Raw genomic sequence first — 20203 nt, forward strand, 5'->3', positions numbered from 1 at the left:
ATGGGGGCCATAATGGGTCCATGGCTGTATAAATGTGTAGAGGGCGAGTCCCGTGAGGGGAGCCATCACCTCCGTGCCAGGAGGGAGAGGAAGGAGGGGAGAGAAAAAAAGTGTGACAGAAGCAGAACACAGTAAGAGAGTATAACCCTATGTGTTGCAACCAAGAATAAAATAGCAGTTCTCAAAAACAGGGTAAGAGAACATCCAAGGGGGGCAGTCTGCGGCCCCGTGGAGGCTCTACAGTTGCCGTTGGGAGCAAGTTGTTCCTAACACTGGAGAAAGCATTTTAAAGCATTTTAAAACTAAAAAAGGAGAAACCTAAAATAAACCAAAATAACAGCATAACTAAGCAATATAGTTACGAACATAAATGAACGCGAGTGAGCGAGTGTACTGCAAGGTTATAGAGGACTGGGCAGTATCTCGGTTGATGAACCTGTCAGAAGAGGAAAATTTGGTTATGAAATGCAAGCATGTCTAACAACTCCTCACTCCCAAGCCATTAACAAGGCATGGAACGTCTGGGGTATAGTGTAATGGAGGGATCGTATGCGGGATAGATAGGAGCAGAGGAAACGTAGCCCCGCTTGGTCACTTGGGTGTGGTAACAGCACAGGGCCCTAAGGAATAGAGTCAAGGCCTATATGGTACAACGGAGTGACCCTATGGGGGTGTTCAGGTGGATCCGTGTAGCCCAGGCCTTAAAATGTCCATGGGAAGACTCCTCAACAATGGCCGGGTTGGTGGCGGAAGTTCCAATTCGTCGGTGCCTGAGAAAATCCCATCCGTTCCAGGGGGTCAAAGTAGGGACCCGAGTGGCATGCGTCGGTATAGCAAGTATGGTCAGTCCATGGGATCTTCAGTGGAAGGTGCAGGGTTGTCGAATCGTCCTCTTTTCAGATTCTGGCATGTGGAATTTGGTTGGTTGTCCAGGGCTGCCTGTTTTTTGCTTATGAGGTGAAAAAGAAGCTGAACGCCTTCGGGAGGAATCTCTATGTGGGGTTGCTTCTAACTGGCCCAGGTCTGTTAGGACTGATTGCAGCTCTTTGCCCGTGCGACAGATATATTTGGTTTCCAGGTGGGTGAATCGTACAGAAAATGGGAATCCCCAATGTTATGCTATTTGGTTGCGTTGAAGCACCTGTAGATGGGGTTTAAGAGCTCGACGTTTGGTCACAGTGAGCTGGGATATGTCTGCGAACAAATAATATGCGTGGCCCTGAAATGATAGGGAGTCTTTGCCCCTTGCTGCTGCCAACAGCTGTTCCTTGGTACCAGTGGCGGCTGGTGCTCAAAAACTGTAACATTCTGGAAAAAAAAACCCATCAAACGCAGCCACTGTGCCTTTAATATGCAGCCACTGTGCCCATCAAACGCTGCCACTTTGCCCATCAAACGCTGCCACTGTGCCCATCAAATGCTGCCACTGTGCCCATTAAATGCTGCCACTGTGCCCCAAATGCTGCCACTGTGCCTATTAAATGCTGTCACTGTGCCCCAAATGCTGCCATGGTGCCTATTAAATGCTGTCACTGTGCCCCAAGTCTTGCCACTGTGCCCCAAATGTTGCCATTGTACCCCAAGTGCTGCCACTGTGCCCCCAGCTGTCTGCCCGGCACTTACCTTGTCTCGGGTGGGCAGCGGGTGATGGCGGCAGGTGGCGAGCAGTGTCTGGTGTCCTCCATTTCTTCCCTGATGTCTTCTCCTGCCCGCTCCTCCTCTCGTCCTCTGCTATGATAAGACGCCTGATAGGCATTCAATCACAGCACCTGTCATTTCAGCCAATCAGGTGACAGGTAACACAGACCCGGAAACCTGATTGGCTAAGAGGCACTTCAATGTTAGCAAAGCGAATTCCTTCGTTTTGCTAACATACAGCTGAGTGAGAAACGAACGCACAGCATTGTGCCCACTGCTCATATTTTTGGGCGCCTACTAGAGCCTATGGCTCTAATCAGGTACTTCCAAAAAACACCCCCGCTGGTGTAATTCAGATGAACGGCGCCCGAAAATGGGCCGGGCACCTGAATAGGGGGTGTCAGCAGCGACCGTAGATTCATGCAATGCATGAATTTATCTATCTATGGTGCTTAGAGCGGTGCAGGAGAGGGGGGGTGGCGATTATGTTTCTTGGTGGGCCGTTGGGTTTGCGGGGGGCCAGGGCCCTGTGAACCCTATCCATCTCTACTCTGTCCACTGGGATGCTTGGCTGCAGCTCTTGAAATAAAGCCAACATGGTGGCATGTAGATCAAGTACTGCCTCCTGATTCCTCTAATCCTTATGTTGGATCTGCGGTCTCTGTTTTCTTGATCTTCAAGTCATGCCTGCAGAATCATGTTTTTCCTCCTTGAGGTTTTCAAACTCTGCAGTATAAAGCTGGGTATGTGTCTCCAGCTCATCCACCCTGACCTCCAGCTCTTCTGTCCTCTGCCCCAGTTCCCTGATCTTGTGAGTCAGTTTATCTGTTATATGGTCACATGTCTGTTTGAGGGCTTTGTGGAGCATCCTCTCAAACTGCTTGAACATGGAGGATTGTATGACAGCTTGTGAGCTGCCTGTATCTGAGTCTGACTCATTGTTGTTGTCCAGTGCTTTCAGTCCGTGGAGCTGGAGCTGTGCTTTAGTTGATCGCGGCATGCAGGGCTGTGACTGGGAGGAGGAGGTGGCCATATGCCGGGAGAGAGCGTCCTTGATGTTGTCTGACTTATATTTTGATTTGGGGCCCCCCCCCCGACCATGCTGGTGTGCACAGTGGTTTCAGCGAGGTCCGGGTGGTTCGCAGGAGACGTTGTGCAGCTTCTCTTGTGAGTATGGCTCCGGTGTGGTTCCCTGTGGAGCGGAGCTCTAATCGCACATGTCTGTCCAGTCAGGCTCCGCACATGCGCCTTGACTTGTGTCTTTTTTTAACCTGACTAACTATGTAAAAATTTAATATACCGCAGTAAACATACACGAACGCACCTCAATATACTGCAGTAAACGTGCCCTAATACACCTTAATATACTTCAATAAACGTGTGCTAATACACCTTAATATACTTCAGTAAACGTGCGCTAATGCACCTTAATGTACTGCAGTAAACACGCCCTGAAACACTAAATTATAAAAATGAATTGTCGCACTACACTAACACTGCACTATCACTATTTTCACTCTACACTGTAGCAAACTAATTTGCTAGTAGCAATGAACAGAGCCCCTTTCTATCTCTCTCCACTCCAATATCACACCCCAACTCTATTTTATACACTTATTCAGAACACAATCTTAATCAGATCACTTCTGTATATTTATATATGGTCAGAATATAGAGAACTTTACTCTGACATGTTACATGTAACATAGGATTTGTTATATTCTGCTGCTTGGACATAATTCTAATGTGTAGCTTGGTGTATGTGAAAGGTCAGCTTCAATCATACATGACTCAGAGCCATCAACCTATATTCCTCTCCATAGGTGACGGTCTGCGGGATCAGATTCTGCTGGATGAACTTGGACATTCCCTGACTCCAGAGCTGAAAGGTAAATAAAACCGTAGCGTATCTATCACAGGAATCACTTTGTGTAAGGTGCATAGATGGTGTTGGAATAATTACACTTCATTTGTACCAGCTACTCCACTGAGGGCTTCTAGATCTGAATCTGTAGAAATTATAATGATGATCTATGTACACCAATTATACTGGATCTGGAGTCTGTCTTCTGTTACCAGGTTCATAGTTCTTGAACACTAAATTGTATTCCATTTTAATCCACAGCCAGAAGCTCATAGCAGGAAATGGATCTATAAAACGTGTTCTCGCCAATGGACTACTGTATTGCCCTTTAAAAACTGTAGCCTGCCAACTTCAGATGTCAGAATGCTTCTATCTGTGTGAGGTATTGTGACATCATGACCCAACAGATGTGTTTGCGAATAATACTATATGTGCGCCATGTCAGAGATTTCATAGCAATCACAGGACTGGGAATCATGATGATTTGTTCCTGAATGATAGAGGAGAATTGGATCTCACTTAATAATCATAAACATACAAAGATGTACATTCCTAGTTATCATCTGTAATATCACTTAAAGTGGTTCTAAAAGCTTACCTTGCTTTACCTTGTTTACCTTCTTACATTCTATGAAGATAAAGGAAGGTTTCTCTTATGTTCATTGATGGACACAGCCTCTTCTTTATCCATGACCAAACAGGGTTTTATAGCAACATCTACAGGAGTAGAACACTAGGCATAAAAAATGTTGGCACCTCCTATGGACAGTCTTCCCTGGACTTAAAACCCCTTCTCTACTATAGGCCTCCAGTCATTGTGCCTAGTGCCAGGAGTATGGATGTATTGTTTTATGCTGGGACTTGTGGTCTTATAGCTTTCTTATTTTTTTTTCCTTTTCTTTTCATGTGGAGATCTTCTATCAACAGTCAGGTCACCCCATTTTCTTTTTTTCAAATAGATTTTCATTGAAGTTTTCAATGATACAACAGTATAAGCTATAAATCGTTCAGCCCGGGTTCACACCTATGCGAATTAGATGTGCGTTTCCCCGCATCTAATTCGCATAATAGGAGAATGTGACTGGCTCCCTATGGAGCCGGTTCCCATATCTCCGGGTGCCGCTGCGGAGCGCACTGCACAAAAATGCTGTGCGTCTTTGGGTCCGTTTCAGGGCTGAATTCAGGCATAGAATCGGCCCTGCTGATTCGTCCCTGAAATGGGGAACAGTGCTCCTGTGCAATCCGCAGCCCGATATAGTGGGAACCCGTGCTCAATCCAAAGTAGCACAATATTCAGTACATTCAGATAAACTTGTCGATACATAATACGCTTGAAACAAAACATGTGCAATTATAATGAACTGTAGTAAATGTGTAAACGTTAAAGAAAAATATATGGGATAAAGGAAGACAGGGAAAATATAAGGAGTAAAATAAGAGAAGTAAAGGTAGGGGAGAGGAAGGGAGAGAGCATCACTGTAAACACAGTTGTTGTGGTACTTCAAACCATATGTACATGGGCTAGCACAGATGGGATTCAACAATAAAGCGACATACACTGTTAATAAATTTCAAACAAAATTATTTATTTTGGCAATTTATATGGCCACGGTGTTATCCACGGGGTTAACCTAATAGTACTCCATTTTTTTTTAAAGAATATAAAGCCATCCTGGCTAAAATGAACAAATTAAATGGTGTCCATCCAAACAATTCTGGACAACTACTCCCCCACTTGGACAACATCATGATGAAATTAGGGGCGGGTGGGTGGGCGTCGCTTGTCCTGGTGCCAAACGGTCAGTGAGCCACTGTTCTCAGCCCCTTTTATAGGCTCCTTCTGCGCTGGTTTAGCACCCACCAAATTCCTCCAATCCGAAGCTGGCCCTTGACTACCAATCCCCCGGTTGTTGCTGCCTGGAGAAACAGTGGCAACCAATGGCAACCTGAAACAAATAGAAAAGGAGGAGAGAAAACTGCAGCCCCCTCTGAGCCATCCCATGCAGGCCCCAGCATAATGCTATGACCCTTCATGGGCTAGTACAGATGGGATTCAACAATAAAGAGACATACACTGTTAAAAAATTTCAAACAAAATTATTTATTTTGGCAATTTATATGACCACGGTGTTATCCACGGGGTTAACCTAATAGTACTCCATTTTCTTTTAAAAGAATATAAAGCCATCCTGGCTAAAATGAACAAATTAAACGGTGTCCATCCAAACAATTCTGGACGACTACTCCCCCACTTGGACAACATCATGACGATATTAGGGCGGGTGTGTGGGCGTCGCTTGTCCTGGTGCCAAACGGTCAGTGAGCCACTGTTCTCAGCCCCTTTTATAGGCTCCTTCTGCGCTGGTATAGCACCCACCAAATCCCTCCAATCTGAAGCTGGCCCTTAACTACCAATCCCCCGGTTGTTGCTGCCTGGAGAAACAGTGGCAACCAATGGCAACCTGAAACAAATAGAAAAGGAGGAGAGAAAACTGCAGCCCCCTCTGAGCCATCCCATGCAGGCCCCAGCATAATGCTATGACCCTTCATGGGCTAGTACAGATGGGATTCAACAATAAAGAGACATACACTGTTAAAAAATTTCAAACAAAATTATTTATTTTGGTAATTTATATGACCACGGTGTTATCCACGGGGTTAACCTAATAGTACTCCATTTTCTTTTAAAAGAATATAAAGCCATCCTGGCTAAAATGAACAAATTAAACGGTGTCCATCCAAACAATGCTGGACGACTACTCCCCACTGGCTGAGGTCAGCAGCAATGCTGCCGGCCGAGGCCTCCCCAACACTGTGGCTGACTCAATCAAGTTTTGCAAACCCATATTAAATATATCTAAGCCTATCACAGATAAGTGGACCATATCATTCCAAAATAAACCTTGGACAAAACCTTCTAATTCGGAGTGGCGAAAAGATATACCACCGGATGAACTTAGAAAGCTATGGATTGTCCTATTGAGACATCTCCTAATCTTGTCTACATAGAATAAATTACCGGCAGGAGACCATAAAAGACGAGGAATCATCTCAGAACATGCCAGTATAGCATCTGGGAACAAAAGCTTTATATAACAAAGATCTTTCTTTATCTCACAGAGAAGATCCCATGTCTTGACCTTTCCTAAATCGTTGGCCCCAGCATTAATAACTAACACTTGGGGGGAGGCCAAATGCTAGCTAAGTGAATTAAATGATTTCTAAGGCTACGCCATCTCAAGCCCCTAATACCTGACCACAAAACTGTAAAAGACTTAGAGTCCAGACCTAAATTAGTGGAGTAGGTTCTAGTTTCGGCATGCTTGGCAGCCAAGAAAATGTAGGAATGTCCTACTATCCAAAAAGTTGTTTTGGGAGAACCTGAAAAAGAAAATTATAAAGTTAACAGATCAGGGCGGACATAAATCTTATATCTATCGCTCTCCCAATGGCCTATTCTCTTTAAAGCTTCCGCTGAAAAACCTAAAGAGTCAGGTGTGGTGGCTGCTCCAATACGAAATGAATGTGACGAAAAACAAAAACCTGAGAGGTTCAGGCGTTTTAAACAGGCAGCCAAGACAGCTGAAAACTGATACCTAGTCAAGGAGGACAGATCCTGATGAATAAAAAAGGAGTCCTCAGAACTGGGTCTGACATATATTTAGAAACTAGTAAAACCAGGCATATTGTAGGGTTGATAGAATTAGCTATAAAAATCCAATGACCCTCACCTATCGGCAGGGATTTCAAACTGCAAAGGAAAAGGTTAAGGGATCCATCACACGCAACAACATGGCAACCACGAAGAAATGAGGAAGACCTTTTATTTTCAGCTGTGAATTCCCCAATCCTGAGGGCTCCAAAAAAGGCAACCGAAAAGGCAGCTCTGAACAAAAAGAACTCAAACTCTGAGAAGCATACTTCCTCCAATGTCCTGAGAAGATCAACCAACAGTGCAGCCGAAATAGGGCGCCTGTTATCCAATGAAGGTCTGGACCTCCTGAAACCTTTTAATACTTGATTAACTTGATAGAAAGAGGTTAAAGATGATAAACCCACAATTTTTTAAAAAAAAAGGAAACATCCGCTAAGATCTTGCTTACAGAAGCTGGGCTGAGGTTTGACTGAATCAAAGAAGACACGAAAGACAGAGAGACATAAGAGGTTACTACTAGAGTATCCAGACCCGAATCTCGACAAAAGGAACACCACCTGGACCAAGATAGGCGATAGTCTAACCAGGTTTTCTTCGACACCGAATTCTTGAGGTTACCAAGTATTAAAGGGGTTGTAAAGGTAAAAATTTTTTCACCTTAATGCATTCTATGCATTAAGGTGAAAAAACTTTTGACAGTACCGCCGCCCCCAGGCCCCCCGTTTTACTTACCTGACGCCTCGAATCTTCGCTGCGCGTCCTCGTCATCTTCATTGCAGCTCAGCCTGGTCGCTGATTGGCTGCAGTGGATGGATTGAAAGCAGCGCAGCCATTGGCTCGCGCTGCTGTCAATCACATCCGATGACGCGGCGCGCTGGGGGGCGGGGACGAGTGATACAGCGAGCGGCTATAGCCGCCGGCTGTATCACGGGAGCGCGCCCGCAAGCACTCACCACCATGCGAGCCCTCGCATTAAGGTGGTAAATGCTTGCGGGGAGGAGCTGAAACAGCCGCCGAGGGACCCCAGAAGACCAGGTTCGGGGCCACTCTGTGCAGAACGAGCTGCACAGTGAAGGTAAGTATAACATGTTTGTTATTTTAAAAAAAAAAAAATAAAATAACTTTACAACCCCTTTAACTCCAAATCAAGCCCCAGAGGAAATCTGAGCAAGGGGTTCCACACTGATCCGATGTTGGAGCCAATTCCCGAAACTTCATGAACTGCGAGCGAGACAAAGCATCAGCAATGTTATTTCGTACACCTGCAATGTGCTCTGCCTTCAACCAGATATTAAAACACATGCATTGTATCACATGAAAACGTAGCAGTTTAATCACTGGATCCGACTTAGAGGATAATGTATTAACCGCATAAAGAACACCTTTATTATCAGTGTGAACCAGGACTCTGCGGTTTGTAAAAACATCTTTCCAAATTACAAGGGAAACTTTGACAGGGAAAAGCTCCAGAAGGACAAGGTTCTGAAGAATGTCCTTCTGTAACCAATCCTGATGCCACTCACCAGCGCACCAATGACCATCCATAAATGTTCCAAAGCCTGAAGACCCGGCTGCATCTGTGAAGAAATTCAGCTGATAGTTGGTAACAAAGTTTTGCTGCCATATGGTAGAACCATTAAAATTACACAGAAATGCATCCCAAATTTTAAGGTCTTCCCGTATGCTCTTGGTGATAAAAATATGAGAATATGGATTTTTAAGATCTTTGATGGCCAAAGAAAACCCGCGCGAAAACACCCTGGCCATTGGAATGACTCGGGCTGTGAAGGTGAAAAGACCCAACAGAGATTGAGCCTCTTTCAGGAGTACCTTTCTTTTTGAAAGAAAAACTGAGATCATGGATCTCATTTTTTGGATTTTGTGCAGGGGAAATCTAAATTCCATTACTGTGGAATCGATGGTAATCCCTAAAAATTCGATAGAAGTAGAGGGCAAGACTGTCTTTTCGGATGCCAGAGAGACCCCAAAGTGTTCACAAATGTTGAAAAACAGCTGTAGAGATTCTAGGCAAGAGGAGGAACCTGCCAGGCCAACAAATAAAAATCATCTAGATAATGTAGAAAACCCCCACAGGGATGAAGCTCTGACAGAATCCAGTGTAAAAATGTCGAGAAGGCTTCAAAGTAGAAACAAGACAGAGAAAACCCCATGGGCATACATTTGTCAAAGTAAAATTGGCCCAAAATTTGAAAACCCAAAGAATTGAATCCTTGCAGATGGACCGGGAGCAGCCGAAATGCTGACTTAATATCTGCTTTGGCTAGCAGAGCACCCTGTCCATGATACCTTAAAATAACCAAAGCCTCATCAAAGGATGAATAACAAACCAGGGCTTCAACACCAGCCACTTCATCATTCAAAGAAAAGTCCACTGGATATGAAAGGTGATGTATCATATGATAACAACCTTGTTCTTTTTTAGGAACTAACCCTATCGGGGAGAGCCTAAAATTCAGAAATGGCGGAGAAGAAAATGGGCCTGCAATTCTCCCTTCCGCCAGTTCCTTGGAAATTTTGTCTTGAACCACCGATGCATGAGTATAAACAGATTTCAAATTCTGGACCATGGAACGTTCCCTTAAAAGAAGGGACCAAAAAACCATCTCTGAATCCTTCTGTGACAGACCTAGCCGGGAAAGAGGCTGTTGGAGAGGACTGAATGCAAGTCTCCTGCTTTTTGATTATGGGCCCTGGATTTTCAATGAAATAATACTCTTTGTGAGGTGAATTAGAAATCCAGTCTGAACTGTACTAATCAGACTCAGTCGTGTATATATGTATATATTGTATGTTGTTTGATTCTGTTGGGGACTCCTTGCTGTGGTCATTTGGGATGTGTGTCCCTGAAGAGGGAGGAGGGATTCCTCCAGCAGCCCCCTGCTGATAACACTGATTCATACTGTTGGGACACATACTGTGAGGAGATGCTGGTATCATCAACTCCACTCACCTGTCTGATGTCAGCTATAATGTGTTTAATGTAAATTAGTTTAGTCTGGCTTACCACAGGTTCTAAGGGTATTCAACTCATTGTTGTTTATTCTAAGTAACCCTGTGTGGATGTTTATGGTAATGTGTGTTGAATAGTCAATGAGCTGATCACATTGTCCTCTATACAATGTAGGAGACTGGCCGACACCTATTGGAGCTTCTGCTATTGTGAGAAAATGTCCTGTGGTTGTACTTATGATAATTAACTCTGTTACTGTGTGAAGCTCGGTGCCCACAAGTCTGTGTCCTACAGGTCATGTCTCTGAGTCAGCTGGTCAGGATAAATGATTTAGTAAACTAGCTCATGCTAATTAGGTAATTAGGTTACGTTTGTATTGTTAGGGTAATATGAGCAGGAGGGGGGAACCTCATCTTCTCCTGCATATAAGACTGTATTCTGGTTCTAAATAAAGTCAGACCATGTTAGCAACAAGCAAGTGTCGCCTTGTTTTGTGCTCAGATAGGTTGGAATATCTGATATCTGTATCCAGACTACAAGGAAGTGGTATACTGACGGAAGCACTCAAGCGGAGTGTGGGACGTTCCGTGACACTTGACTACCCATCCCCTGGCTGTTGCTGCCCGGAGAAACAGTGGCAACCAATGGCAACCTGAAACAAATAGAAAAGGAGGAGAGAAAACTGCAGCCCTCTCTGAGCCATCCCATGTGGGCCTCAGCCTAATGCTATGACCCTTCATTAGTGTTATCAAAAGGTTGTTTTTCAAGTTTTTTAGCATACCATCGCTTCCATGGGAGCCAAAGATTTTGAAGTTTAGAATATGAGGGTTTTCCCCACGATATTATAGATTCATATGTGTAGTGCGAATGAACCAGGGTGACTACTTCTGCTAAGGTTGGGGTAGTTGTTTTTTTCCAGCATCTAGTAATGAGTAGCCTGGTTGCTAGGAGTATGTGTGTGAGCACTAGTCTAAAAGGTGGTGCTAGTGACTCTGCGATCATATGTAGCCAACAGCCATTTGCAGGGTAAGGAGGATGTGGCAGTGACAGATATCCTGGATTAAAGTTTCTACTTCTTTCCATAGACTTGTCAAGGCTGGGCATGACCACAAAATATGAAACAGGGTACCTGTGTGGTTACAATTTCTCCAACAGAGGGGTGAGATATTTGTTTGGAATTTGGCCAATCTTTGTGATGTTATTTCGTTTGCTAGTTCCCATAAGGAAGTGCAGCATGTAGCTTTGTATATTGATTTTAAGGCCTTTTGCCATTGCTGATCAGAATAGTGTGATTGTAGATCATCTTCCCCATCTTTATACAGTTTAGATTATGGAATACCAGTTTTCTTGTAGTGCAGAATATATTAGTGAAATACCTTTTGCATCTATGTTGTCTGAGAAATAATAATACCATAGTCTGGTAGGCAATGCCCCTTCTATGTGGGTATGTGCTGAGAGACTTTTTTTAATTTTGTGGTAGAAATAGTCTGTGGTGGGTGCGTTGTATTTCGTTTGGGTTTGAGTAAAGGATTTGTGTATTATCTTGTCCCTGAGTTCAGACGTTCTTGTTGCCTGTTTTAATACTTTTGGGTAAGATTAGATCAGGCGACGCTAGTTGGAGGGTGAGGGTGAGAGGTATTTGTAGACACTTGGTGGTAAGCGTGGACCATTTGATGTAATGTAGTATTTTTCATGCTTTGACTGAGGCTTGAATAGTTGGAGAGTACAGGTGTAAGTAAGGTGGGTTAGTGGTGGTGCTAAACAGCCAATTTTTAAGGTTGCTTCATGATGTTTTTGATGTTTCCCCATAGTGGGTTTGGATGCGTAGTTGTCCAGTCTTTAATTTGTGACAGTATGGTGGCTAGGTAATAATCTTTTAAGTCAATGTACCTCATTCCTCCTGCTAGTCTGTGTTTAATAATTTTTAAATGACTACTTCTTGATTTTTTGCCCTACCATATATAATTCAATAGATTGAAGAGATTTGATATATGAATTTGTTAGTGGTATAGGTAGTGTGCGGAATATACATAGTAGTCAGGGAAGTCAGGGAAGTATGAGCATTTTAAAGGCTGCCAACCTGCCAGACCATAAAAAACTTGTATTTGGTAAGTTTGGTTGTTTCTCTGATAAGCATTTGTTTAGCTTCAACATAGTTGTTACTGAATAGTCCTTTCGTATATTTGGTAAGTGAAAAGGCCCAGAGAAGATATTCCCGTGTGTGCACATGGGTATGTATAGAGGTTGCATATTATGTTGCTGGTTATAGCATCTAGTCCTAAGTCTAAAATATATGACTTATTTTCATTAACTCTATAATATGAAATGGCACTAAATCTCTAATCTCTTATTGAACAGAAGCTAGAGAGGACACAGGGTTGGTGATCATCATTATCACATCGTCAGCAAACAGATTGATTTTATGATCTATAGATCCAATTTTAGACTTGTAATGTGAACATCCGCTGATATGTTCCGCCAGGGGTTTCATTAATAGATTGAAAATCAGTGGCGATAGAGGATAGCCCTGACGGGTGCCATTAGTTATTGGGAATGATTTAGAGATCTCAGATGTGTATATTTGGGATGATAGTGATGAGTACAAAGCCATTATGGCGGGGAGGATGTGGCTTTGGAATCCAACCTTATGAAGTGATGTTCTTAGATATGACCAGTGAACTCTATCGAATGCCTTCTCTGCGTCCAGAGATAGGAGCAGTGGTCTCAGCATTGTGTATTATATTGATAATTCTGCGAGTTGCGTTAAAAGTTTGCCTCCCTTTTGTGAAACCATATTGATCCAGATGGATCAGTGAGGGCATAATGTTTACTAATCTGGTCTCTATAAGTTTGGTATAAATGTTTGTGTCTATATTTAGAAGTTAGATAGGTCTAAAGTTTTGCAGTGATGTAGGTACCTTGCTTCGGGATTTTGATTATTAACACATTAAGCATTTCTTTTGGGAGAGAAGAGGAGGAGGCAGCGTCGTTGCACCTTTGAGAATAAAAGGGTGCTAGAATTGTGCGGAATTGTTTGTAGTATTCCCTAGTTAGACTATCTGGTCCAGGGGATTTGTTGGATGGTAGGGTTGAGATGGTATCTAGAATTTCTAGAGGGGTAAATAGGGCGTTGAATTTGGAGAGTTGCTCCTGAGATAATTTGGGTAAATTAATTTCATGTAAGAAGGAGTCTATGTCTTCTATGGATAGTTGGGTGATGGTAGAGTCATCTTTTAGGTTATATATTGTTTGATAGTAATGACTAAACGTGTCAGCTATGGCTTGAGGATCCATAAGTTTTTGTTTTGTGGTAAGGTGAAATAGGTGTGGGATTTTGGTTTTAATGTGGTGCTCTTTGATTTTAAGTGCCATGGCTTCCTCTGCTTTATTCCCTGTGAAATAGTGTTTAGCTTTGAATTGTTTTTGGGCTATGTCATATGATTCAAGTAATGTATTTCTTAGTTCTTGTCTGAGGAGTACTAATTTTTCTTTCAGTTTGGGGTCGGGGTTTTTTGGTTCTGGTCTTCTATTGTTTTAATGTTGGATGTGAGGGTGTCTAGACGCTGTGATGTCCTTCTCTTCTCTCTAGCACTTATATATAATAATAATAATCCCTCTAATGAACGCTTTGTGGGCGTTCCAAAGAATGGTATTGTTAGACGCAGATCCTTTGTTGAGATCAAAGAATTCTTTCAAGTGTTTGCGAATAGAGGCCGAGTATTTGGGTGAGTGGATGACCGAGACATTGGCTCTCCAGATCTTTGTGCATGGGGAAGGTGGCCAATCTTCAATGGTTATAGATATGGGTGCATGGTCTGACCATGTAATTGTGGCTATAGAGGATTCTGATATTTTAGGTGGTGTCCATTTGTCCACGAGAAAGGAATCAATTTGGGTATATGAATTGTGACAATGTGAAAAGAAAGAATGGTCTCGTTCGGTGGTGTGATGGCATTTCCAGACGTCGTACAAGTCATTGTTTCTTCTGAAAGTCCCCATAGATGAAGTGAGTCTGGTATTGTGGGAAGATGTGTTGATAAAGTTTTAATGAATTTTAATGTGCAAAAACAAAATATAATACCCAATTGCTTGGTAAAGTATAAAAGATGATGTTACCCTGTGTAAATAGATACCAAACATGTCACGCTTTAAAATTGCGTACACCCGTGGAACAATGGCAAACTACGGTACCTAAAAATCTCCATAGGTGACACTTTTAAAGCCTTTACAGGTTACCAGTTTAGAGTCACATAGGAGGTCTGGTGTTAGAATTATGGATCTCACTCTGACGTTGGTGGCAATACCTCACATGTGTGGTGAAATTGATGTTTACATATGTGTGTGGGAATGTGTGCACATGTGTGCCTTTTGCATGTGTGAGCACAGGGGGATGAGGTTCTTTAAAAACAATTTTTTTATATTTGATCATATATTTTATTTATTTTTTTAACACTGTACTTAAAAAATAAATGTATGAACCTTATTACTTTCACAAGAGATGAACATACCTTGTGATAGCATGGGCCTTGACATGTTTATTTTATGGCGAGATCTATTAGACCCCATTTCTCTTCTCTGGCCTCTAATGCAGGTAATTAGACATAGATTGGTCTGATCGGCTGATTCACTGGCTGGTAACCAGCCAGTAAAAACAGAACTGGAAGTGACAAAATCCTCATGGCTTCTGCATTCTGATCTCCCACTCCTCTCTCTGTGTGCTCGGAGCTGTATGTATCACATCCTTACCGGCTTCCCTGATCAGAGCCTGGTAAAGGGGGTGGCAGGAGGGGGACCCCCTTCCGCCACCTGTAAAAGTAATCCAGCAGCTGTATAGCTGTTCCAATTACTTTTGCTAAAAAGACAATCGCCAGTTGAAAGAAAATGATGCTGGGATGCAACACGGTATACCCACTTCAATGTAGGCCATTTATAAATGGCCTAAGGACATGAAGTGGTTCATTTGTTTGAACAACCTGTGCTCAAAATGAAAGTATTTATTATTGATAGTCCCAGGCCTCCATAATATTTACACTGGGTAATGGATGATCTGTTTTATTTCTGCAGAAAGTGTTCCACCACCTCAATCCTGACTCAGTTGGTATTGAGGTATAAAAGGAAAATATATTCAATGTGGCAAGGAGACAGTCTGGTTCAAAGTCAACTACTTGTGATCACTTGTATAAAAAGTCTTTGGTCCACCAGCCCATCATATCTCATTAGCCCTGGATTGGCCAGAAATGCCCCTTGACCAGTCCTCCCCTGCTGCAGTCTACAGGGGCAATTTCTCTTTACCCATCTGACTGTGTGTAAAGGTAGAAAGTCTCTCCCTTTTGCAGGAAACATGCATTATCTGATTCAGTTAAGCACAAGGTCACTTTAACCCTTTCGCTGCCAGGCCCTGTGCTCCGTTTTGTACACTCAGATGGCCAGACCATTTTTGCAATTTTTCCTTTGCTTTTTTTTATTTTTCACTTATAGCTTTCAGAATTTGTGAAAGACCACCCAAACCATAGATTTTTTAGACCCTGCGGTATTTGCGCAAATGTTTATCAAAGCAATATATTTGCAGAAAATACACTAAAATCATTATTAGCAGATAAAAACACAGCAAATTTTACAAAATTCCTATTAAATATAAAAGCTTAACCTGTATCAAGTTAATAAATAACAAATATTTGTAACTTTTAAATTACGCCTTTTTGCGAAATGGTGAAAATTGAACAGACACAAAAGTGTAAATATCCAAATTTCTCAAAAAATCTGAAGGTTTTCATTTTTCCCTTAGAACTTTCAGAATTTGTGAAAGACCCCCAAACCCACATATTTTCTGAAAGCATATGACCTCTAGAATAAAAAGAAGGTGCTACTGATTTTTTAGATCCTGCGGTATTTGCGCAAATGTTTATCGAACCATTATATTGGCAAAAAATACACTAAAAAAAATTATTAGCAGATAAAAATAAAGCTAATTTTACAAATTCCTGCTAAATCCTTACTAAATATAAATGCTTAATCTGTATGGAGTTAATAAATAACAAACACAGCTAAATTTACAAAATTCCTGCGAAATCCCTACTAAATATGAAAGCTTAACCTGTATGGAGTTAATAAATAACAAAACATTTTAATTTTTACATTGAGCCTTTTTGCAAAATGGTGAAAATCGAACGTATGCAAAAATGTAAATATCCAAATCTCTAAAAATCTGAAGGTTTTCATTTTTCCCTTACAGCTTTCAGAATTTGTGAAAGACCCCCAAAACCATATATTTTCTGAAAGTATATGACCTCTAGAATAAAAAGAAGGTGCCAATGATTTGCGCAAATGTTTATTAAACCAATATATTCACCAAAAATACACTAAAACCTTTATTAGCAGATAAAAATAAAGCTAATTTTACAAATTCCTGCTAAATCCTTACTAAATATAAATGCTTAATCTGTATGGAGTTAATAAATAACAAATATTTGTAAATTTTAAATTGCCCCTTTTTGCAAAATGGTGAAAATCGAACGTACCCAAAAATTTGGAGGTTTTCATTTTTCACTTACAGATTTCAGAATTTGAAAAGACCACCCAAACTAGACATTTTCTAAAAGCACATCACCTGTAGAATAAAAAAAAGTGCTACAGATTTTTTGGGCCCCCGCAATAATTGCGCAAATGTTCACCATGTCGCTATTTTCACAAAAAATACACTAAAATCATTAATAGAGACACAACTTAACGTACAAAATCCCTGCTAAATTAGTACTAAAGCATCGTTCACATGTGGCATACTAAAGTATACACCAATGGGGGGGCCATGTTTACCCGCACGGGGATACACAGGTCTTCCGTGCATCCTTGTACAGGCAATCCCATTTATGTCAATTGGAATGCAATGACCGCACAGGCATAGCTACTGTTCCCAATCTGACATCCGTGTGGGTGTGGGTACATGACCCCGAACGCAGACAGTGTGAGCTCAGGGACATGCATGTGGACCTACATGGATGTAAAATTGGGAGCAACGGCTCTGTTCGTGCAGGCCCTACATCCCAAATGACATCAATGGGACTGTCTGCACAAAGATGCATGGAACACCTGTGCATCCCTGTAAAGGTACGCTGTGTATGCCCTGTATGAACAAGGCCTTAGGTCCCTTTCACACAAGCACACTAATTGGGTCTGCCTGTCCATTTTTCAGGCGGCCCAAATCAGACCACCCTGTGTTCTCTATGAAGAGACTGATGTAAATGGACATGTGTTCATTTATACCCGCCTGCATCCGATCCGGTCCGCTAAAAACTGACAGATGAGGATTCCATTCCTCATCCATCTAGCAGATCAGATCAGATGGCATCCAATGGAAATGGACAGGCCACCCCATAGAGAACCGCAGGCTGTGTCCGTGTCTGCTCTGCATCAGCGGAGCGGACACGGACCTGTCATCCGCCTGCTCAGCGGGGATCAGCGGACAGATCCCCGCTGAGAAGGCGGATCTGCTTGACGGAGTCTGCTCCATGTCCAGGAGCGGCCAAACATTAAGGGCACAGGGGCACCACCCCCCTGCAGAGCACCGGACTCATACATTTGTATGAGTTTTTTATTTTCAAGCCACATGATTAAAGCCTGAGGCTCTAATTGGCTTGAAAAAGGTTGGGCTTGGGGCGTAGAGGATTGGACCCTGAACCCACCCACTCGTCTTCTTGCTTCTCCTCCTGGCCAATCAGGACGGATCGGGTTGGCCAGGAGGAGAAGCTGAGGTATCCGTGGAGGGATGAGTGTGGAGGGGGACCGTTACCATGGAGGGGTGAGTGTGGGGGCGTCACCATGGTGGGGTGAGTGTGGTCAGACCTGTGGGGTCTTAATGTGTTTGGTTTTTTTTTTAACATTTTTCCTTTTTTAAATTTTTTTCTTTAGTCATTTTTTAATTTTTTTTTGGGGGGGGGGTCTTTGGTGAGATAGCAAATGTCTAAATACACCCCTATATCTTTTTTTGAGACAGAGAAAGGGACTGAAGATCGTCCTTTTCTCTGTATCACTTTACTTGAATGAATGGAATCTGTATAGAGAATCCATTCCTTTATAAATTGACAGTTTGATACATAGTAACTCTCACGGTTACTATTATCAGATGTCAGTGGGCATATAGGAGCGAATACAGTGATCGCTATATGCGCCCAGGGTGCCACACTTAGGAGGTGGTAAACACATGTTTACCAAGCCCCTCTAAGCCCAAACATCACCCGCACTGCTCCCCCCTCCCCCCACCGCGATCCCGAGCCTGTCCGCTTACCGGAGCAGAAGCTTCAGGCTGTGGGAGGGGATGGAGAGATGCCACCAGAGCAGGCATGGATTGGGGGTGCGCGGAGCAGTGTTAGGGGGATATCTGAGTGATGGGGGACACATCTGGACCCCCTCAAGCCCCCAGCAGCAACTGAAGCTGGTGGGAGCGGCAGAGGAGGGATGCAGGCTTATGATGGTGGCTGTGGGAGATCAAATTTGGGGGGATCGGATCGGGTGTGGGGGGGGTCAGTGCTGGGGAGGGGAGAAGGGGGTTGAAGGGGATAGGAGAGGAGAGTAGGGGGAGTCATTTTAGGTGGAAGGGAGGTGCGGGAGGTAGAGAGGCTGGGGACAGGGAAGCGCGGCATGGAGATGGGGCTGTCACATTAGGGGTTAATAACTCTGATCAGCGGGCTGTAATATGCTGATCAGAGTTATAGAATTGTTAAGCAAAGTCTGTTGAACAATTCTGGTATAAGCTTATGGTCATTGAAGTGACCATAAGCTTACAGGAGCGGGAGAAAAGAGGTCTGTACGCCATACTGACCTGGCCACCTGCAGGCCCTTTTGTAGGTCCGTACAGCAGACAGACTTGGCAGTGAAAGGGTTAAAGTGTACATAATACTGTACTTAACAATTAACTTCTCTCTTTTTGCTTTTTTGTCTTTTGAATATACCATTGAAATCTTATAAAGCCAACCTGCCAGATTGAAATTTACTGACATGACACTCAAAATTTACTTGCACAGCCAAGTTTTTACTGGCATCTCCAAAAGTTACACAATTAATGGTTTAACCACTTCAGCCCCACAAGATTTGTACCCTCAATGACCAGGCCATTTTTTTGCCATAGGGTACTGCATCGGTTTAACTGACAATTGCGCAGTCGTACAACATTGTTCCCAAGCAAAATTGACGTCCTTTTTTCCCCACAAATAGAGCTTTTTTGGGGGTATTTGATCACCTCTGTTTTTTATTTTTTGCGCTATAAACAAAATAAGATCGACAATTTTGAAAGAAAAAAACAATATTTTTTACTTTTTGCTATAATAAATACCTAAAAAAAAAAAAAAAAAAACTAATTTCTTCCTCAGTTTAGGCTGATATGTATTCTTCTACATATTTTTGAATAGTGCTCTTAAAGTGGCCGACGTACAGCTAAAATGGCTCATCCAGGGGAGCCAACCTGCCGCAGTATAACTGTGGCGGCTGGTCCTCAAGTGCAAATTTCAGCATTTAAGCTACAAGCAAGTACAATATGCAATTAACAATGTGATTTAAGATAGATATTAAGGAAAAAAAAATTCCTATTTTATTTGTAATAAAGTAAGTAGTTTAGGGACAGGACTCAGGAAGGCAACAAATTAGAATGGGCGGCACACACTCACACTTAAAATTGACTCCGGCCTGTTACTCCGGCATTGGTGTGCGGTTCACGCCTCACTCTCAGTGGCAGGCCAGATGGGTAGCCATACGGGACCCGGAAATTATGTATCCCCCGCTCCAACGCACGGGCAATACAGTGTACTGGAGCCCTGTCTACACAATCATGCACGATTGCCCATCAAATGCAGCTTTACTGTGCCTGTGAATGCAGCCTCACTGTACCCGTGAATGCAGTCTCACTGTGCCCATCAAATGCAGTCTCACTGTGCCCATCAAATGCAGCCTCACTGTGTCCATGAAAGCACCTCACTGTGCCGACCATTGCAGTCTCACTGTGCCCATGAATGCAGCCTCACTGTGCCCACCATTGCAGCCTCACTGTGCCCATGAATGCAGCCTCACTGTGCCCACCATTGCAGCC

At 42.9% G+C, this 20203-nt stretch overlaps 1 protein-coding gene across 2 annotated transcripts in view; it reads left to right on the forward strand.

Moving 5' to 3' along the window:
• The window catches only part of LOC141133608 (NACHT, LRR and PYD domains-containing protein 3-like), a 219622-nt gene that overhangs the window by 66275 nt on the left and 133144 nt on the right, over positions 1 to 20203 (forward strand). For both annotated transcript variants that reach the window (XM_073623085.1, XM_073623084.1), the window contains exon 5: positions 3462 to 3527. In XM_073623085.1, the coding sequence (XP_073479186.1) occupies positions 3462 to 3527 (66 nt within the window). The remainder of the gene's footprint in view (positions 1 to 3461; positions 3528 to 20203) is intronic.

This window comes from Aquarana catesbeiana, linkage group LG03 (assembly GCF_042186555.1).
Source record: "Aquarana catesbeiana isolate 2022-GZ linkage group LG03, ASM4218655v1, whole genome shotgun sequence".
Taxonomy (NCBI): domain Eukaryota; kingdom Metazoa; phylum Chordata; class Amphibia; order Anura; family Ranidae; genus Aquarana; species Aquarana catesbeiana.